This window comes from Monomorium pharaonis, chromosome 11 (assembly GCF_013373865.1).
Source record: "Monomorium pharaonis isolate MP-MQ-018 chromosome 11, ASM1337386v2, whole genome shotgun sequence".
Lineage (NCBI taxonomy): Eukaryota > Metazoa > Arthropoda > Insecta > Hymenoptera > Formicidae > Monomorium > Monomorium pharaonis.
Window position 1 is genome coordinate 404,538 of NC_050477.1, and position 21,051 is coordinate 425,588.

Below are 21,051 nucleotides of genomic sequence, written 5' to 3' on the forward strand. Positions count from 1 at the left end.
TTCCAATATATAATCTAAATATAAATGTATGTAATGTAAATGTAACGTTATTCGAAAAAAGTTAATAATAAATTGTTATTTTAATAATCGTTATGAACACTGAATAATGTTCCTCCATTATGTTTTCTGATTTAGAGTAACAAAATTTATTTTTTCATTACATTTATGAACATATGTTTAAAGTTAGAATTAAAATATTTTATGCAATACAATATGTATAATGCCACTTGCTGTATATGATACAATTATAAATATATTTCAGTCAGGATGCATCTTTGACTACATAAATATATTTAGAATATTTAGATAGTCAGAGAGATGTATATGTATATTCTTATTTTGTAAAAAAACTCCCTAAGAATTCCCTAAAAATCTGATTTTTTAAGGAATTTTATTCAAAATTTCAAGATTAACATATATTTTTAATGTAGCTTCGAAATAAATTAATTTTATTATATCTTTTAATAATTTTTAATCATGCAAAAGTTACTTGAGTTTTAAATATTAAATTTCAGAAAGCATTAAAAAATATATATATACAATATATATATTTATACAATAATATAGCTCACTAAAAATATAGAACACAAAATACACAATTTAGAATACATACGCCAATTTAGAATAATATATTGTTTTTACTGTTACTGATCTTTTAATGAAAATTTGCGAGTTACACGACAATATATTAATATGTTATATGGATGTATACATCATATTTATTTGTAATCGACTAATATTTTGTTTTACCAAATATTAGAAAAACGATAAAAAAATTATTTTTGTTAGAAAGAAAGAGAAAAATAGGATTTAAATGTAAAATTCCAATAATTTTCTAGTCTTAATAAAATTCCATAAAAATTCATAATCTTCAAGGATGAAAATTCCTAAAAATTTCAGGTTTTGATCAATGATTAAAATATCCTAATATTTCTAGCGTTAATACATAAAAAACAATATTTATGTACATATATATAAACATAATTAAAATCTAGCTTTGCAGCATTGTCTTGAAATTAAATATTTATATTTTTTGTTACAAGTTTCAAACATTTCTTTTTGAGCAGCCTTTTTTATGGTATGTAATAGATAGTATATTAACACTAAAAGATGGCTAAACGCGGTTATCATCAAACTCTTATTATTTATTCAGCAATTAACTTATAAAATAATATTAAAACGACTACTTTATAACATTAACGTTCTGTTGTAACCAAGTTTGCTGATAAAATTTATCATTACTAAAATTAACTAAAATTTGACTGAAGTTGTCTTAGTGTTAATTATATATTATGTTATTTTGACTAGAGAAAGTCAAATTATCATTAAAATTGAAATAATTTCTAATATTGTTACATATTTAAGACAGTCTTATTTTAAAAATGTGTCTTATGTTTCGTCATTAAAAAAAACAAAATTTTATTCCGTAAGAATAAAAACTATCATGTTTTATCTTTTTCCATTCTTAAAGACAACTTCGATTCGTTGAGTATGTTTAGCGGTGTTTGTCCCGCATAGTTTGCGATGCTTGCGACCGCACCAGCTTTTAGCAACGTTTGCATTACTAACTTCTGACCATTGTCGATCGCGTGAAACAAAGCCGTCCGTCCCGATCTCCTATCCTTTAGGTCTACAGTTGCGCCGACTGATAAAAGCGCTTTGACTCCTTCCAAATTACCATATATACTACAATAATGTATCGCCGCGAGACCTTGAGGAACAGAAATAAATAGATCATATTAAAAAGTATATTTTTCATGTGATCAGTTCTGTTTCTTTTATCTCTTATTTTATACATATGTATATATAAACCTTACCCTCCGAATCAACTTGATTGAGCAACTTTGCGTCCGAGACTCTGCTAATGAGCATCGGCAACAACGGTGATGACTGTTTGCTGGCTATAATTACTGCCGATTCGTGTATGGATCTCGGTATCACTGGTTGTGCACCGGCATCGAGTAAGAGTTTCACTACTTTGCTGCATGCATCATATTTGATCGCCAATTCCAAACTCGTCTGCAGAGCATGTAAAACTTATGCATATATTGTATCTCTTAAAATTACATAACATTAAATTCGAGATTGAATAGAAAAAAAATTTACCATTCCGTCTTCAGTTAAAATATCAACACTTTGTTTAGAGTGTTTCAGTACTATTAATTGTCTCTGAACGAGATTAACATTATCGCTTATGACGGCATTATGTATATTCAGTCTGCCGTTCTGATCGAATCGTTTGACACTCTCAAAATCCTTTTGCAGAGACTCCAGAAGACTGTTACATCTTACTCTAGTTGATGATAAAGTCTCCTTCATTTTAAGAGTATTCGACTCCTCTTTCAAAAATTCTTCCATAAAATTGTCTAAATCAAAAGGAATTGATTGATCTACTACATCAGGATCTTTGGAAACTAAATTATTAGAATGCGAATTATCTTGCAACAGATTTTGATCATCAGGTATGTCGTGGAGAGTGATCTGATTTAACCTGTGTATATTATCCAGATCTTTGTTTATTAATACAAAGGTCTTAGGATCGAGCAGGCCGAACACAACGGTCTGCACTTGCGTATCGTGCATGGCTTTGTGATCCTTCGGACGTATCGGAACGTAGCGCTCGATCCCGACACCGCAGTCCGCTAGGGCCTTCAGTGCCTGCTCGCGCAGCGTGTTGTCTTTTACGCTGTCCATCGCCTTCCTTATAATGCTTAATCGAGATGACAAGTTCTTCTGGGAGGGCGGATCCTTGCTCTGTTGTACATTCAACTGCGCGTTCGTATCGTCAATGATTCCCGTGAGCCGATGCGACTGTGGAACGCGTCGCATAGTACTATCGTTGACAACCATTAGATGATTGTTTTGAAATTCTGCTTTCTTCGAGTCCTTGCTTTGTGCATTATTACTTCTAACTGCAATGTGACCGATGCTCGCCACATTTTTACTCGCTGACTCCATCGGAGCATTGCATCCTTGCACCAGAATTGCGTTCTGACCAAACGAAAGAATTTTATTACTAGGTACAATCGTCATAACATTTCGCGTTTTTATTTCGGGCACTTGACTGTTAGGAACTGGCTCTACATCGGGCTTAATATCAAGCAAATCATCCCCATTGTATGAGATTCCATTGTCAGAATTTTTTTTACTGTTGTTATGTAAACCATACTGATTGGATCTTGGCATAAGATTCGATACGCTCTTAAGAGACGTTACTATCTTCCCATTTTCTGTATTCTTTATAGTAGCAATGCATTTTCCCTTACTTAGCTTAAAGCTTGTCCTAGTCAATCCTATGTTACTATTATCTCTAAAATTAACTGTGGGTCTCTTACAATTTGCAGGACATGGCGATCCAATACTGTTTTTAGACAATGATACTTTCGTGGTTGAAGCAATCTCGCTGTTAATCTTATCTGCAATCTCTTGAACCTTTGTACGATAACGATCTGTGTCATCTGCTCCATTCTGTATTATATACTTCTGACGATTGCTATCAACAGTTTGACACACAGAAGAATATTTAGAATTTATGCCACTTGTAGAAGGTACCCTAGCTGCATTAATACTATTACATGTCTGTTTTTCCTTCTTACCTTCCAAACTTTGACCATTTGTAAGTATTATATTTATTGGCACAGTTGTCATGGATTGTTGCTGACACGACGTGGTACTGGTGTTACTCGTCCAAGAGACGCTTCCACTACAAGCTCCTTCTATCATTTCTGTCAAGTTACGTTTTGCAATCTTTCCAGTGCTCTGCTTAAGTATACGTGGAAGCATTCTAGTTGAGACTGGAGACAAGGAGAGCTTTAACGACTTACTGTCGACATTAGACTTGCTGTTGGACTTGATGATCGTAATTGTGTTCTCTTTCGAGGAATTGGTGGATTGCATCTCTACATTGAACTCCCCTAGATCCCGTCCACGTGGAGACAGGATTCTCAGCTTCTGCAGATTATACGGTACTCGACTCTTCACCTCAGATAGCACCATTACATCGCTGGAGGACGTGAGACTCGATGCGGTAGGATCAACGACACTTATACTTCTTTTTAAGGCCTGTTTCATCGTGTTAAGGTACTGCCGCGACAACGGGAACTTCTGTGTGCACTCCACCGGCCGCACTCTATCCTTGTTCGTCGTCAGCATGCATTTCTTCTTCGTCGATGTGAGCTCCGGCGGATTGTCCATTTACAAAACGCAATTCTCGAAAAAGTAATACGCAACATAAAGTTTACTTCTTCCGGCTTCGCGCCACTTCTTTCGATCTTGTGGAAATCCCGTCAGATAAAGAGGGATATAACCTGAATCGAATAAATGGTTATAATAACAGTAGAAACTTTATTAGATTATAAAATACACGTAAAATTCAACGAACAAGATTCCGCGCGAATAACTTACCTAGGCCAGTTGGATGAATGCGTAATTATAAGAAAAGCAGGAATTACCTTTACAAAACGGGAGATCCCTGAACGATCCTCCCAGATCTTCCTGAATCCCCCCTCAAGTCTGTTCTTTACCGCACTGAATTCACATAGCCCTGCACACAGGACACGGCAAAGAGACACCACGCGGCGACCAATCACTATTTTGATTGTTTGATAATTATTTGGAATTATCAGAAAAGTAAGACGATTATTGGCCACTGCGCGTTGCTGCGTTGCCGCTTGCTGTGCTGTGTGATCCTGTGTGCAGAAACCAAAATGTCCAATCAGAGGAGCATCCTGTCCATTTGACACATTGATCATTTTAATTGATCACAGCCATTCGTAGCGATTAAGGGTGCAGTCACATGGGGCCAGCGTACAGCGTACTGGCGGATGGCGTAAAGGAATTAGACCAATCACAAGGTTTACGCCCGTTTTGTTAGCACAGACATTGGTCTAATTTCTTTACGCTATACGCCAGTATGCTGTACGCTGGTCCCATGTGACTGCACCTTAATACTTAGGGTTTTTCCATTCGATCTACCAATTAGAAAATTTTATTAAATTAGCCATTACCCAATTGAAGACGTGGACAATCAGGCGTAACAAATATTCCCTGTGTATAGCTTAATTAACTTTGTCCATAATAAAATTAAATAATGGAGAATGTATACAATAAACATTTTTTAAACTGCAATATTTGGAGTTTTAATTTATATACCTTCTATTGCCTATATCGTCCTGATATTTTGTTAATTTTCAAAAATTTTGATTTTTATAATTTAAAATTTTTAATTCTTGTAATAGTAATTCTTTGAAATGTAGAAAATTCTTGGAAATTTTAGAAAATTTTTAAAGCTTTAAGATAGTACAACTTCTTGGTCAACCATGTTCTCTTGATACTTTGTAAATTTTTGATGATTTTGATACTTTGAAAATTTAGATTTTCTCAAAATGTAAGATTCTAGAAATTCTCAGAATCATTATTTATACAAATCTTGGAATTCTAAATATAATTTTCTTTCAAGATTTATTTTAAGAATTAAAAAATTTTAAAATATTAAATTGCATAATTCAATTTCCAATAATTAGAAAGTATATATACAACAAAGGTAAAATTTAAAATAATAAAGGATAAAAATACAGAAAATAATAAAAAACATAACTCTAAATGTTAGTTTTAAAAGCTTTATTCATATAAATTTTCTTGTTTAATTATGAAAAATGCATTGGTCATTTATTTTTAGTACTTGTGTATAATTCAATGTAAAGAAAAAGCAAGTCTTTACAAGAATCTATTTGCACTGTCACACAAAATATTTATTAAATTGCTAATTACTTAAATTTTTATTTTAGTTTGAGTTCATGAAATGCTTATTAGATATTTTAAAATAATTCTATAATTGCCAGAAATATTCTAAAATTTTTATAAATCCACATAGTTACATCTGGAAAAACGATGCTTTTCAAATTAATTTTAAAGAAATTTTATAATGAGACAAATACAGATAATCTATTATCCTTTTATTGAGCAAATGTTTTAATATTTGAATTTAAATCATATCTAGATTAAGAGTCTAAAAAGAAAATTTTGTAAGATATTAAATTTTTGAATGATTAGAATACGCACGAATGCATCGTTAATTTATTTAAATAGTATCCTATATTATATATTTTAAATAATTTTTGTATACATTCTGCTCGTGTCACAATAACAACCTTTTATCGCTCGTAATACAATTAATTTATAATCATAACATGATAATGTTATACTGTTGCATTTTTGTATAAATATGGTTGTTCAAGAAACAACTGTGATTTCATTACTCAATATATTTTCAGAATCTTTGTACACATTAATAAGATTCTTTCGCATTTCGATCACATATCGCATATTTACAAATCTGAATCGTATCAGAGTGCAGAGATAGTCGACTTATCATTATGTATGTTACACAAATGGTTGCCTAAGATCATGGTATGGGCAGTCACTCATGTGGGCTGTCACGTGCCTGCACTAATTATACTCGATGAGTTGTGAATAATTCGCTACTTCAATCGACGATCGATTTCTCAAATCACTGCAGAAAAGTATATTCACGTTTTTTCTTGAGATATTAAAGATTCTAAATACTCATTTATGTACCATCTTTTCATTTGTGAATCGCATTAAAAATTCGCGTTTGCATGCAATATGATATTCAACTTTAATATTCCGTTTACCATGTTCATTTCTCTTTATTTAGCGCTTGAATAAATTCTTCTAGTTTCTCTTGAATCTGTCGAACTCGTTCTGAAAAAAAGGTAATTAGCAATGTAATGTAAATTATCAGCAATAAAATTATTGAATTATTTACATTTATTCTTTAATTGATCAATCGTTTATTATTTCCACTATTTTGCTGCATTTTAATTATATAATTTAGTAAATAATATTAAAATTGTTTACTCTTTATTAGAATCATATTTTTCTAAATTAATTCGGACATTTTCATAAATTATAAAAATAATCAACGATATAAGAAAATATTGTAATACACACTGAGTTCCTCTGCCAATGTGACTCGTCTGCCGGTGAGTAGTTTTTCCTTAACTTCGTTATCTTGACTGTAATCCTCAAGAACCTCCTTGATCTCTTTATCCAGCCTCCGAGCTTCTCTATTCATAATCTGTTGCCTAAGTGCATTTGCGGTGACTTTCAGCATTTGTTGAATTCGCCAAAAGAGCACTACGTCATTACATTCCATCTGAAAGCATCTTGACTATAAAAATGTTTAAAAATACGTAGATTTCAATTATGTAAATCTATATGTGTAAATCTTTTTTATTTTTTTTTCACATACTTCATTTTCGTGCCCAGTGTGATATAGATAATACCCTTTTCTGCAATCATACGCTCTCGCTAAACTCTGCTGTAGGAAAAATCTTCTGTACACAGGATGCCACGTCTCTCGAATAAATTCATTATCAACCTCTAATCCGTTTCTTTGTAAATTCTTTCTAACGGCTGTGAGCTCATCATGCGTCAGAGTAGGTGCGTGTTTCTGTGTGATTAGGAATACATGAAATAAATATAATAAAGAAGTTTCATTCAACTGATGCGGTTATCTGTGTATATATACCTTATCTGCATAGAGAATTTTATCGAGCTCATTCTTGACCGCTGTACGTTTTTGCTGCTCTTCGGTTTGATTCTGCCAATACATCCATCGTTCCTTGCGATTAGGTCCCAGCATATCACGGAGAATCTGTTCTGTACTCTGCAGTTTTTCTTTAACCGAGGTTTCTAAGAAACGCACTGCCTGATCCCATTCACGTTTGTCATTCACACTTCTATCTTCCAAGATGTTAAGTTGAATAACGCGGAGCATTTCCGATGCCTGAAAAAAAGAAATTATGCCTTTTGGTATTTCTAATTCATTGTTACAACTTTTTATAAGAGAAAGAATAGAAAAGGTAAAGAAAAATAAAAAAATTATATTATACCTTTTCTTCCCATGAATGACGCCGCATTGCCTCATTCACTACAGCGTTCTTAAGGTTGTCAAAAATATCGTCATGATCAGGGCTCAAGCGAGCTTGTGACATAAATTTCTCAAATTCCTGCTGCAAACACTCCCATCCACTTTCGACACTACGCGCAGGGAGTTGTTGTTCGGCCCAATGTCTGAGCTTAATGTCGACTGTGGTATTGAATGTATCTGTAACAGAAAAATATGTTAATTTTAAAAGATTCTTCTGTTTTCTGTTCAATAACAAAAAAATCTATCAATATATATTATACTTGGATTTCCGCTTTGAGCAGCAGGCAGGTAGATATTCTCGAAAACGTGCATACTGACTTTGTCCCAATTACGCACCATCAGCACTTCCTCCCAGTGTCTCGGTGATACTTGGGACAAGTTGACTATCTCGTCTAAAATTTCGCCCCGAGCCCTCTCGAAAAGCTCATCTCTATCTAGCTCCCTTAATCTAAATACATAATTCCGTAAGTTAATAAAATCAAAATTGCTTCAAAATTACTCACCTCGGAAAATTATTTTTCCATTCTGTCTCCAAATTAAATCTAGTGGCTTTGAATGCGTCCGCTTGTTGTTCCACCGTTTCACGAACCATCTTCCAAAAGCATTCGGCCACTGCCAGACTCAAATTTTTAGTTGTCACTTGACCAGACATTGCTAAACCATCTCTGAATAATTAGAAATTCATTAATAATTGTATTTAATGTCGACAATGTTTTCGAATGAGCTTATATCTAAACTTACTTGAAGAGTTTAGAGTTTCTAAAAAACTTTTCCTCGTAATCCTTAATTGTTTGTATACTATCATCCTGTCTGCCGCGACCAGTGACCACGGCAAAGTAGCCTAATGCTTTCATTGGAAATAGTTTACCAGATAATATTTTACGCAGCCTGTCAGGATTAGTTAAATTCTCTTCCGCCATATCGACCTGCGCAAATAAATAGTAATCTTAGTAGTATTTGCATCCGTTTTTTTTAGTTTCAATTGCAAAAAGAACATTTTGTACTTTTGTCAAAACGAAGATTGTTCGTTTTCCTGATGGATCCATTTGAGCTACAAGATCGGTCACATTGCTTCTCTCCGCGTCGACAGAGCCGTCTTGTATACAGAGAATGATTGCGTTAGGATTACTCATATACTGTTGGCTCATCTGTTTGATTGCCTCGCGAGTATCTTCCGCCATGTCGACGGTTACTGTCTGCCTCAAAAAATTTCAAAATTTTGTTTAAATTTTGTCAAATTAAAAATTTTCTTAAAAATTATAATGTACAATTTCGTGAAAATAATAGTGTATTATATACATACGCTAATAATACCAGGTAAATCGACTAGAACCATACGTTGAAGGCCCGGTCCTTTCACTGTCATGGAAATGACGTCAGAGCTAACCGTCTTTCCATTCTTAACGCTATTCTTCATTCGTAGTTCCACCTCTCGTCTGAGATCAGCCAATTCTGACTCTTTCGTGAGATCAAATTCTCTGGAACTGTCTTTGAATTGTGCTATGTGATAAGGACCTTCGCTCAATGTGACTTTAACTGGTGCTCTTGTCATCATTTCACCTCCACCTCTGTACATTACATATTTTTTATACTCGTATAAAATATATTAATTTATGTACATAAACACACACACACACACACACACACACAAAATTAAATATAAATAATAAAAATATACATTTAAAATAAAGCAATTTTGTAATATGGAAAAACAAGTACCTTGGAAATATTCTTGCTTGAGCAATCATTTCAAGCACAGATGTCTTACCAGAACTTTGGTCACCTACGACTACTACTCTAGGCAAATGATCAGCAGTAGAATAGGCACTATCATAATCACTAAGTTCATCCAAGACATCGCTATACATATCGATTAAAGACTTCTGCAAAGATAACAAAGTATAGAATACAACAAAATTACATATGCTGATACAATATGTGTGCACAAATTACTTTAATCTTTTTGTTGTTGAACTTCTGACTTCCTCGTAAAAGTATCTGCTTGCGTAATTCTTTGTTCTCCTTTTCTAATCTCTCTATCTCACGCTGGTACTTTAATTGCATTTGCATCAGCTCATCCTGCATGGCGTTCATCCTCTGTTGCGATGATTCTTCAACAGAAAAAAAAGAATTATGAATTATTGTGAAAATGTAAAATAATTTCGATATAGTGATGAAATTGTAAATTAATGATATGTACGTACGAGCTTTCTTACGTTCTTCTTCACTATTACTATCACTAGCCAATGGTCGTGCAAAGGCAACCACATTTTTGGACAACTGCTCTTTTGTTTCTGCTTAAAAATAAGACAGCATGTATTTTTAATTTATAACAATTTGTAATTTATTCTGCAAATGCAAGAAAGCTAGTATCAATTGATGAGACAAATTAATAGGGCTATCTTATATGCATAAGCAATTGTGTGTAAGTACGACAAAATTAAATTTTTAAAAAAGTTATTTTGTATATGCAAGCCAAATGAAATAAAATAAAAGTGGCGAATAATGGCTCTGTCCCATTCAGTATTTAAAATGTGTGCCCATCAGGTCTTACAGCTGTTTAATACGTGCAACTTTTTGCTGATAAAAATTTATTTCATGAATTTTTAATTTTCGAGAAATTAAATCATTTGTCTATAAAATGCTGAATGGACAGATGGATAAAATAATCTCAAAATCTTTACACACCTGAATAAGTTTGTTTTGCTATTACCGAGATGGTATCAAACGTACCTGAACAGAACAGACCACGATAAATTAATGATACAAATGCATGCGGAATTGTGCTCTGTAGTAATAAATTATACATATCAATAAATTTACGTAAAACTTTTTATGAAATTCACATTTCATAAAAATATTAATGTTTTTTAAGATTATAATAAAATAGAGAGTATATCAATGTTAATACAAATTGCTTTGTCATGCATGCAAGCGGCAAATTTAAATGTTGCGCGTGAACAAATTACAATCAAGGGAATTTGGAAAGAAGAAAGATATATTTAGATAGATTTAGATATATTTGGCGATGATTAGAAGATAAGAAAATGTCAGGCAAATGAAGGAATATGTAATAACAGGAAAATAAACGGATAAAACAGGACACTTAGTAAAAATTACAGGTTGTTAGAGCAAGAGACAAATAGGGATGTGGATATGTATCAAGAAGTAAAAAAATCTTGTCGGTAGACTTATCACTCACTCTGTATCGAACTATTCTCTGGGTAGGTATTTTGACTTTCTGCTGCTTTAATAGCGTCATCTAGTCTCTGATCAAACCAAGTTCTGTATTCTCGATACTTAGCTACCCCAAACTCCTTTATACGTGGATCTGTTTGTATTTGTCAATTTTTTAATCATAAATTATTAACGCGTTTTATTTTGCCTCACATTTTCATAGATATAAATAGTTATACATTCTGCTTACCGATCTCGATCTTGTCAGTCACGTTTCTGATCGACATGAGCGATTCGCGGAAGTCCTGCCATTGTTGTTCGCTGGGCATCAGATTTTCTAACCACTCCAAATCTGGAAGTCCCTCCTTCCACTGTTCATATTTCTATGCGGATAGTATTATAATAATATTTATAATATAATACTTTTTTAATTTTATAATACTTATTTAGATTATAGTATAAACACTTTAATGGGTACAATTGGGTTTAACTTTAACATACATTTTGCAATATTTGTGTCCTGCATTTTTTAAAAATATGTTTCGGCTATAATTAATAACGTGTAATATAATTTTTTCAATACACAATAGCACAAATACTTTCTAAAGACGTTAAAGAATAAAAGTCACTTAGTAAATTTTATCATTTAATAACTTTTACTTATTACAGTGATAATAAAAATTAATGATAGACGCAACCAATCTATGGGCTGTAGTAAGTCCCAAAAATAAAGATGTGCATCAAGTGTTAATATTTAATAAAATATAATTAACAGAAGTATAGAAATGTAGTACCAAAAAAAACGTAACATTTACCTTCTGTAAGGTAACGCCACCACCGACTGCACCCCCCAAGAGAATATATCGAAGTTTTAATGCTCCCCTTAATATCCTTGTTATCACCATAGCAAATCCACGATGAGGATTTGAAAAGTATCTCAATTGCGGCGATGCCAGCAACGGCCTGCAGTGTCTACCAAATTTTCCAGACATTAACTTCCGGGTGTTGACAATCGTTACTGGATGTCTGGAAGCTTTTGAGACTAGTAAGATGCCATGGCTAAAAGAAACAAACATTGACTCAGAGGGAAGAAAGAATATAAATTATTTGGAGCAATGAAAATTATGTGGGCATGTTACTTAAAAAATTTTAATAAATAAAAATAAAAGAGAAATGGAGAAAGAAGAAGGTAATAAAATATAAATATTTAGTAATAAATTATAGAAAGAAAGTGTTTTTTTTTTTTCGAATTTAAATAACGAAAGAAGTATTACAATCTAACCTATTGTAGCAAACAGACGTTTCATTACGAAAAATACATTGTTACATTTAATTCAAACCAACTGTTTTATATAACGTATTATAAATTTAGTATGTGTAGTAGACGAACAGAACCGGTTCGTCAGTTCATTTTATTGAAATTATTAATCACATCTCTCACCCGAATTTTCCACATATGATTTGCTCCATTTTATCGGAGCAACTGTTGTCCGTCGTCGACGAATAACGGCGTTTGCGATAGCCGAGAAATATCTACGAAATTTCACATGCATGCGTTGCGAATATACGTGTGACGTAAGTCAGGAAATCAAAGGTGTAAAATGTCCTCGAAAAGCCGATGATCCGGGCATTACATGCATCGCGGATTCATCTACTTGTTCGGGAACCTTGCGCATTACGCACGGCATGATCGCGCCGCAAGTTGTCTTTCGTCCCTAGTCAATTTATCGAGGAAATAACACCAAATCGTACTGAAAAAATCCCTAGTCTGCCCAATTCAAACTTCGCGCGATAGCCGATCATTTCCAGAAATCCAGAATAATCACCGTTGCGTTATTCATTAACTTTTATTTCCCGTATGCGGTAGCCATAAATGCAGAGTTGTCAGATTGGAGGACTTTTCCTGACTTTAAATTTTATTATCACGGAGGATCTTTTGAGAGGATAAGTTCAATGACACTTTTAGGAAAGGAAAATATACGACAGATCTGACAAACTTCTATTAATCTATTCGGTTAATTAAATCCGGATCCGAAATTTTTTTAACTGCAAAACTTGAAATTGATCATGCCTCAGCTAATACTTTAATTTTAAATAAAAATTATTTAATATTATTAATTTAAAGTATTATGAAAGTCTACAATGTCAGCAGAAGTAATGGAGTAGGAGTAAGAAGAAATGAGATTTGCCCATTTCGTTTACTCCCGATTTTTAATTGGTCAATTGTTACTGTTACTCCTTACTCCATTACTCCTGCTGACATTGTAAACCTTGCATTAGATTTATATAAATTATAATTAGTAGAAAATGAATAAAGAAAACAAAATAGAGCGATCAATTTTTAGTTTTAAATCGGCTATTTTTAAATTTAATTTGATCAACCAAACAAATCGAGATTGAGTCATAAAGATCTGTAGTATTTTATATTATCTGAAAGATTTATAATTAACAAAATTTAAATTTTAGAAAAAATTCCTCAAATTTTTAATATTAACTTAAAATTAAATATAAAAAAATATTTAAAAAATATAAAAAATGTTTGAAAAAATTGTGCCAAATTTAAATTAAAAAATAGTAAATTTGATATCTTCGATAGAAATATTATATTATGTAAACGCGGTTTTAATTATCTTCTTTCATGTGTGTATAAAGATATTTATATATCAAAATTTATATATTTAAATATATCCTCTAGGTCCTATTTAAATAGAAAGACGAAATTGTTGAATAATTTTATTTTTTCTTTGCAATCCTTATATTACAAAACATACTTTTCCAGACGCATTGAAAATATGCTCTATTTACATTGGGTTGTCGCCTAGTTTTGTGCTAGAGATTTCTTTTTTTAATCTTTACAGAAATAATATTAATCACTATTTCGCATAGGCTTTCGTATTTTATATATGTATATATGCATATATATACATATATATATATATACACACACATATATATATATATACACATATATGCTATTATATAATTATATATAATATTTATATATATATCATATTATATATATATATATTATAAATATATATTATGATATATATATACATATATGATTATGGCAGTACATTTACATTTAAAAGTCTATAACCGTTTTTTTTTCTGTCGCTTGTTTATAACATATATAACATTTTCTCATAATATATGAAAATCTACATACTTATATTCTATGTGCACGAGGCGAATACGAAAAGAGAAAAAAGTAATGTTCGCGTTTTATTCATTAATAAAGCATTCGTTTTTTCGACGGATACGTGCGTGGACTTTACGGTCGACCGCGCACGCAAGCTTGAGATCTAGAAAATCCGTAAAAATAACGTGCAAAAGGTCAAGAAAAATTCGCCTCTTCTGTTCGTTCGATCGCGAGCGCTTAAGCTCCTCGGACGTGATATTTTCGTCCTTGAACGTTGTACCCGGAAAGTTTTTCTTTTACTTGCTTCATTCATCATTGCGATATGTAAGAATACGTACGAACATGTAAGAATATGCAAGAATACGAAGAAATATGTTTTACGAATCACGAAAAAAGCTGATAGAAGCGCTAAACTCGATTGGACCCGGATTTTACGTTGTCCTTTCCTAAATAAGCGACTGTGTGACTGACTCCCCTCGTTCTCTCTTCACCTGCCACCCGTTTTTCACGTACGGGAGATTCTCCTACGTACAATTAAATGTTACAAATGTCCTAGTATTGTCTAAAAGTGTTCTCTTCACTTTCCGCTATTTCTCTCACGTTCAGTCTATATATCTTCCAGTATTTATAAGAGCTCAATTTATATTTATACATAATTCATAGATTGCAACGGGAAAGGATACTCTTCTAATTTCTAATCTCTAACGACAAGCAACTATATACATTTTATATCTTTTTCTTTCTTCACGGCTGAATCACTTTCACTCGCTCAACACTTACTAATGAAGAAAAGAAAAAAGAAAATAAGTCAACACAACAAATACTCTTATAATCATAGATCGCACTTGTTCATTGTTTTTATCTAGACCTATCTGCCACAAATTATTATCGTGGAAGATATAAAACATAATAAAAATCTCATTGAAGAGAAATGTGGAGATTCTTACAGCCTCCACTCTTTCTCGCCTTCACAATTTATGTTCTTAGAACAATATAGTCATCGCATTGCGTCTATCTCACGCGGGTTTGATCAGAGCTTTAATCATGAAATACGTATCAAGAGGTGCTGCTGTTCCGATGTTTCTTGCTCTTCGCCTTGCCGGGCTCGAATTCATCCTCGCTTCTACGTCGCTTTTCTTTTAGTTGTTTTTCCATCGCCAACATCGTTATCATTCGCTTGTGGGAGTCGCCCACTATCCATCCGTGCTGCTCCTGTCGATCATCCTCCTCTTCCTCAGGTGCTGGCATCGGCTCTGGTACCTCTTCCTCGTCGCTCGAACTGGACCAATAGTATAACTGCAAAGCGGCTGTGCGCTTCCGGCGACCGATTGCAACTCCGACACCTTCCTCGACCTTATTCCATGACTTGGTGGTCTTTAGTTCCTCATCGTCGGAATCGCGCTTTCCGCTGGACGATCTGCGTTCTTTAGAATCCTTGTTGTTCATGGACACCTTCTTGGATTTCTCCGCGACTGGATCTTTACTTTTCTTCGTCGGGATTTTTTCATTTTCAGGTTTGGAAACTTTCTTTGACTTCGACGGCGATTTCGAGAGTGATTTCTTTCGTTTTGATGAATTTGACAAGTGGTCGTTGTTCTTCGTGTTATTTTCTTCGGAGAAAACACGGTCTAATTTGTTATGATTATCCTCCGAGTTATCAAGACAAGACTGTTCAATATACACTGAGTTCTCCTCAATGCTCTCGTCGCTGCTTTTCTTATGCCTTTCCTTCGTCTGGTGTTTCTTCTTTTGACACTGTCCGGAGATGATTGCTTCCACGACATCGGTATTTAATGCGGCGTCATCCATATTTTGTGAAAGAATCTCTTTTCTCTTACCGACTTCTCGTAGAATTTCCTCTTCGATTGCTTTTTGCTCCTTGGCAATCATCTGCTCGTGCTTCTTCTCGAGATATCTTTCCTTCCTTTTTTCTTTCGATTCTCTCTTCTTTCGCGACTTGTCATGGTCACTACTTTTCTTGTTGTTATCTCTCACGTACAATTCCTCATCCGAGCTGCTTATTTCCGCTAACAAACCCTGCTTGCCTATCGCGCATTTTCTTTGTCTTCTGGTCGGCTGAAAATCCATGAGTATCCTCTCTTGCTCCTCTCGTAGCTTATCTAATTGCTGTTGTTTTCTTTTTTTCGATTCTTGCACCTTTCTGCTAAGAAATACATGAAGAGGGAGATTGTGATCGGATTCTTTCTGCGGTTTTTCATTGCTAGATAACTTTTCTGGCAAAGTCGATACATCGTCGTCTAGTTCCTCCTTTTCATCTCGTATCTCTGCAGGACTTAAACGTTTGCTCTCCATCTCTTCACTAATTTCATCATTAGAAGCTTCGTCTATAGTACCATTGATGATTTTGTTCTTTGTACGTGCAGCATTCTTAGCTTTCAAATCAAGATTTCCATGCCCATCTAAGAGATTCAAAGCTTCTTCCACGGAAATCAATTCGTTCTCCGTTGCACAATCATCTTTTGTGCTCATAGAGGTGAGTTTTCTTTGCAAAGTTGCATTCTCATCCAACACTTGCGTTCCTGCTTTGTTTTTCTTTGTTTCCTCGGACATTGGTTCTTCGTTCTCCTCTGCCTCTGTCTCTGTATCCGAACTGTCTTCTCTATACAAGTCATCCAGCCCAAAAGTCCTCTCGTATTGATTGTCTATGTCGTCATCGCTGTTCCTCGTTTCGTCAGTTTTCCTCTCGTCTATCACCAACGAATGATCCGACATTTCCGACTCCGATTTTACGGCATCGTTGTTCTTCATAATATCTTCTCGTACCACTGGATTCCAATCATTTGCGATTTGATCGTCGTTATCAAATTCGGGTTCGTTGATTGTGCGTCGATCATCTGTCTCGTCGATGTCAACATCGAGCAGTTTCTTCAAACACTTCCTCGATTTCAATGAACGTTGCTCGTTCGCGATCATGTAATCAACGTCATTCCGTTCGTATTCGCTCTCGGACGACGTCGACAACTCTGCGAAGAGGTTCTGTTTGCCTTTGGAGCACGAACGTTGACTCTTGGAAATGCCAACGCCGATGTCTTCCGTCTTTGCGGCCGTCCTGAATTCGTCCGAGCTGTCGTTCTCGTACCACGCATTTCTCACTCGCTTCTTCGAGCTTTTACCTCGTTTCTTGATTTTACTGGGTTGCTTGAGGTTCTGTTCCGCGGATCGTTTCACGCGTTGTTTTCTTTCCACAAATTCATCCATAGGTCCGGTAATCGAATTGGCAATCCGCTGTTGCTGTTCCTCGCTCTGGAACAATTTCAGGGCGCCCTTGGTCTTTGGCGCAAATTTCTCTAACTCCTGGAACTTACGGTTGATCATAGTATCCAATTTTGAATTCGTAACATAATTCATTTCGTCGTTCTCCAAAACGTCATCCAAGTCCCCGTCTATATATTTCGTTTTTGAGTTGGCCTCGTAATTCTTGTCGACTTGGCACCTGTAGGACAACACACTACCCAGAGTAGGCGCCATTTGGCTCTCCTCCTCGTCAAACTCGTATACATCCTTTATTCTGTCTGACTCCCCTTTTCGATCGAGAGAGTCGCGGCGTTTCTTCTTCTCCATTAAACCGCCATAGTGCTCGCTTCTACGAATCAGCGGAAACTCCTGCTGTTGTTGCTTCTTGTTCTTCTTCGACCTGCGCTGCTTCTGTACGTTTAATTCAATGAGCGCGGTTTTCGAACGTTCCTGCTCCTTTCTATCGTTTAGCTCTTTCTTACGCTCAAACAGCTCCTTAATGGGGTTTCTCGTCTTCTTCGCCGGCGAATTTTTCGGCGTTACCGCCGAGTCTTTCGTTGACTTCTTCGGAGAGATCGGGGTATCCTTGCTCGTCACCGCCGCCGCTGCCGCAGCTGCAGCTGCTGCCGCAACCGCCGCCGCGACCATCTTCACCGATTGGTGATTCCTGCCGCTGCTATTCGTTTTGTCCTCCGGTGACATGGAAGTAGGAGCTCGGGCACAGGCCAATTCCGCCAATAGCTTCATCGGAGCGGAACCGCTGTGGAAATGAAATTGGTTTATAACAGCTTTATTAACTGAATGAGATTGTTCATACATAGACAAACGATAGCGGGATTCATTATTAAACTTGCGTGCAATCGTGGTTAATTGCATAGAAAATATGGTCGCGTAGATAACTGTAATCATTTATTAAAAGCTACTGTGTTTTTAATGGCTTGTTATAAGTTTTAATTACCTTAACAACAATAAGGAAAATAAATAAGAAATTATTTCAATCGTATTTTTCAGTCAATAGTATATCGATGAATAAAATATGAAATTAAAGAATACTTTTGAAAAAATGTTCAACAGCGTAATTAGATTTAATAATAGACATTGGTTATTCGGGAAATCATTGCAAGAAATAAGCAAATGCAAAAAATTTTATGCTGTTATTGTTCAGAATTACGATAATACATATATCATATAAAATTATTAAAGTCTCACGTATAAATTGTATAAACCAAAAAATGCTGTAATCTATGACAAAATATAAAAAATAAATCTTATACATAAAGCGTATGATGAGTATCATTCTTTAATCTTTTCACTTTAATTAATTTATTTTTCAGATACGAAATCAATAAAAATTATGTAGGATCTGAATTGATCAATATTATTGTGAAAACATTCTTTCATTCCATTTCCGGAATTATAAGGAAAAGTGCACTTATATTCTCTTTTCAAACAAAATTCTTGGGAAAACATGTTTGCTAGTAAATAAATTAGCAGGATAATGAACATGTGCGACACGTAGGTGCTCCCTTTGCTACATGCTATGTATTAAATTCCGTATATCGCAAGGCGCTACACACCGGTGGTGTTGTGGGAGAGATCGTTCATCGCGTATAGGGTGGAGTGACGAAAGCGGATCAATACGCAACGCGAACGAGTGGGCATCGTTCGATGATGGTCTCTCAACCATCCTTAGCGAAAATCGAGCATCGACACGCTCGAATAATTCCAGCTCGAGTGGAGAAGACAGAGGATATAACGTTCGCTGCGATATTACAGGATTGTATTGCGGTGTGTTTTACATAACATCGCTCTCGACGAAGCTCGATTTTGATCCCCGCGGCAAGACAATCGTTCAATGGCGACGGGGATTCAGGTCACAGGAATTATTTTTTCAGAGGGGGAAAAAACATGCTGTGTGCGTCCTTTCCCGTGCGCGCCAATCATACGCTACATCTAGTTTAGCGTAATCGAAGAATCGGGTGAAAACAAAACGTATGGACGCGCGGCAGATAAACGAGCGATCAACAGGTGTTGATGCGAAACTGAAAAATATGCTTTGATACGTGAACCGTTCTGCAAAATATACAGCGAGATATTTTTAATCACCTGACTTGGCGTTCCGTCACATATATGTTCTATTAATCTGGAATGTCTTTTTACGCTTTATATCAAAATTTCAGCGAAATGCATTAATATTAGCATTTGTATATAGCATCATTAAAATAAAATAATGAATTGAGAATCTCTTGTAAAGTATATCAAGTCTATAGCGGAGAAGCAAGATTTTTTAATCCACAACTAAGTACGCAAACGACAGCTGGTCAAGAAAATTTTGCGAATTTATTCATGAAGTATTTATGAATTTGAAGAATCTTTGTTTTTCTCAAAAAGTTTCTTAAATTTATCAAACTTATTCATAACCAACTGGAAAGCCCGTTATTTTAATATATCACACTGATAAAATATTAATTTGTTTTCTAAAAATAGTTAGCTATTTACGATCACAACGAAAATATTTATATAGTACAGATGTAATGTGCAGATTTGTGTATCAAGATACTCACTTATGATCATGCTTGCCGTTGCTGTGCAACAAGTTGGATAGGGCCTTGTGTAGACCACCTAGAGTCGAGTTCATCTTGCTCTTATGCCCTGGCGAGGACTCCCGCTCCCTATTCGACGCGACCGATGTGGACAGCTCGTGTTCGTGAATACTCGAAGAGTACGAGTTCCCAACGCTGTCCCGCTTGTCATCGTCAGGATGATCGTTTTCGCTGATCTTCTGACTGAACGTGTTAGCTATCAAATTTTCGCTCTCCCTCATGCGCTGCTGGATCTTATCTCGTAGTTTGTTGTTGTCCTCAAAAGCTACGTCCAAACTGTCCTCGTAACCAAGATTGTCGACCCGCGACGCATCCGGGCTAGCCGATCTACTCGACCGTTCACTACCGCGCGTGCGATAGCTCCTGTCGTGGCTGTTGTACATCTCCTCGCCGAGCAACTAGAATTTCCAAGCAATATGTATTCGTGCCGTATACTTCTTCTAGTATGTTTTTCTTGTACATTTTTAATTATGGACCAAATAATACACACACACACACACACACACACACACACACACACACACACACACACACACACACACACACACACACACACACACACACACACACACACACACACACACACAATACATGCTAAATTATATATACGTATATACATACATACATAGAATACACAGACACACACACACACACAATATATATTAAAGAGTTTGGTTATAATCAAATGTAACTGATAGCAAACTAACAAGTTTTTGGTGAAATAATTTCAATTCTATGTTTGCTTAATGTAACTAAATTAGTAACCATTTGTTAACTATCTAGTAACAGATCAGTTACTATTATTTTATGTTTAGTTAATATTAATATAACTATTAAATATTTGGTTATAGTGAATTAGATCAAACAAGAAAATTAAATCAAACATTTAATTTTAAATGATTTCGTAATTTATGTTGATT

General features: G+C 34.8%; 3 protein-coding genes across 11 annotated transcripts in view; all 3 read right to left on the reverse strand.

The window, feature by feature from the left end:
• Positions 1-1,010: 1,010 nt before the first annotated feature.
• On the reverse strand, positions 1,011-4,740 carry LOC105829526. Of its 2 annotated transcripts, none has more exons than XM_012668453.3 (4): positions 4,452-4,740; positions 2,107-4,307; positions 1,818-2,019; positions 1,011-1,711 (listed from the first exon to the last, which is right to left on the reverse strand). In XM_012668453.3, exons 2-4 carry the CDS (start codon positions 4,192-4,194, stop codon positions 1,443-1,445), a joined length of 2,559 nt encoding a protein of 852 aa, XP_012523907.1. In that variant the 5' UTR covers positions 4,195-4,307; positions 4,452-4,740; the 3' UTR covers positions 1,011-1,442. The 2 variants fall into 2 exon arrangements, with proteins under 2 accessions (XP_012523907.1, XP_012523906.1); XM_012668452.3 differs by having other exon boundaries at positions 4,405-4,739.
• An 867-nt stretch (positions 4,741-5,607) lies between these two features.
• On the reverse strand, positions 5,608-12,812 carry LOC105829524 (dynamin-like 120 kDa protein, mitochondrial). Of its 8 annotated transcripts, none has more exons than XM_012668443.3 (18): positions 12,573-12,812; positions 11,947-12,190; positions 11,382-11,514; positions 11,157-11,285; positions 10,643-10,687; positions 10,159-10,251; positions 9,908-10,065; positions 9,674-9,837; positions 9,258-9,522; positions 8,959-9,150; positions 8,696-8,880; positions 8,458-8,619; positions 8,215-8,402; positions 7,917-8,131; positions 7,553-7,810; positions 7,274-7,474; positions 6,973-7,192; positions 5,608-6,723 (listed from the first exon to the last, which is right to left on the reverse strand). In XM_012668443.3, exons 1-18 carry the CDS (start codon positions 12,599-12,601, stop codon positions 6,659-6,661), a joined length of 2,946 nt encoding a protein of 981 aa, XP_012523897.1. In that variant the 5' UTR covers positions 12,602-12,812; the 3' UTR covers positions 5,608-6,658. The 8 variants fall into 8 exon arrangements, with proteins under 8 accessions (XP_012523897.1, XP_012523899.1, XP_012523901.1 ...); XM_012668445.3 differs by having other exon boundaries at positions 10,159-10,248; positions 12,573-12,811; XM_012668447.3 differs by having other exon boundaries at positions 6,973-7,177; positions 10,159-10,248; positions 12,573-12,810.
• Positions 12,813-14,233: 1,421 nt separating this feature from the next.
• Positions 14,234-21,051, reverse strand: part of LOC105829523 — a 41,694-nt gene continuing 34,876 nt past the window's right edge. Inside the window, exons 8-9 of the mRNA XM_036293574.1 lie at positions 20,093-20,529; positions 14,234-18,288 (exon numbers count right to left, since the gene is read on the reverse strand). Coding sequence (XP_036149467.1) covers positions 15,330-18,288; positions 20,093-20,529 — 3,396 coding nt within the window. The 3' untranslated portion in view covers positions 14,234-15,329. The remainder of the gene's footprint in view (positions 18,289-20,092; positions 20,530-21,051) is intronic.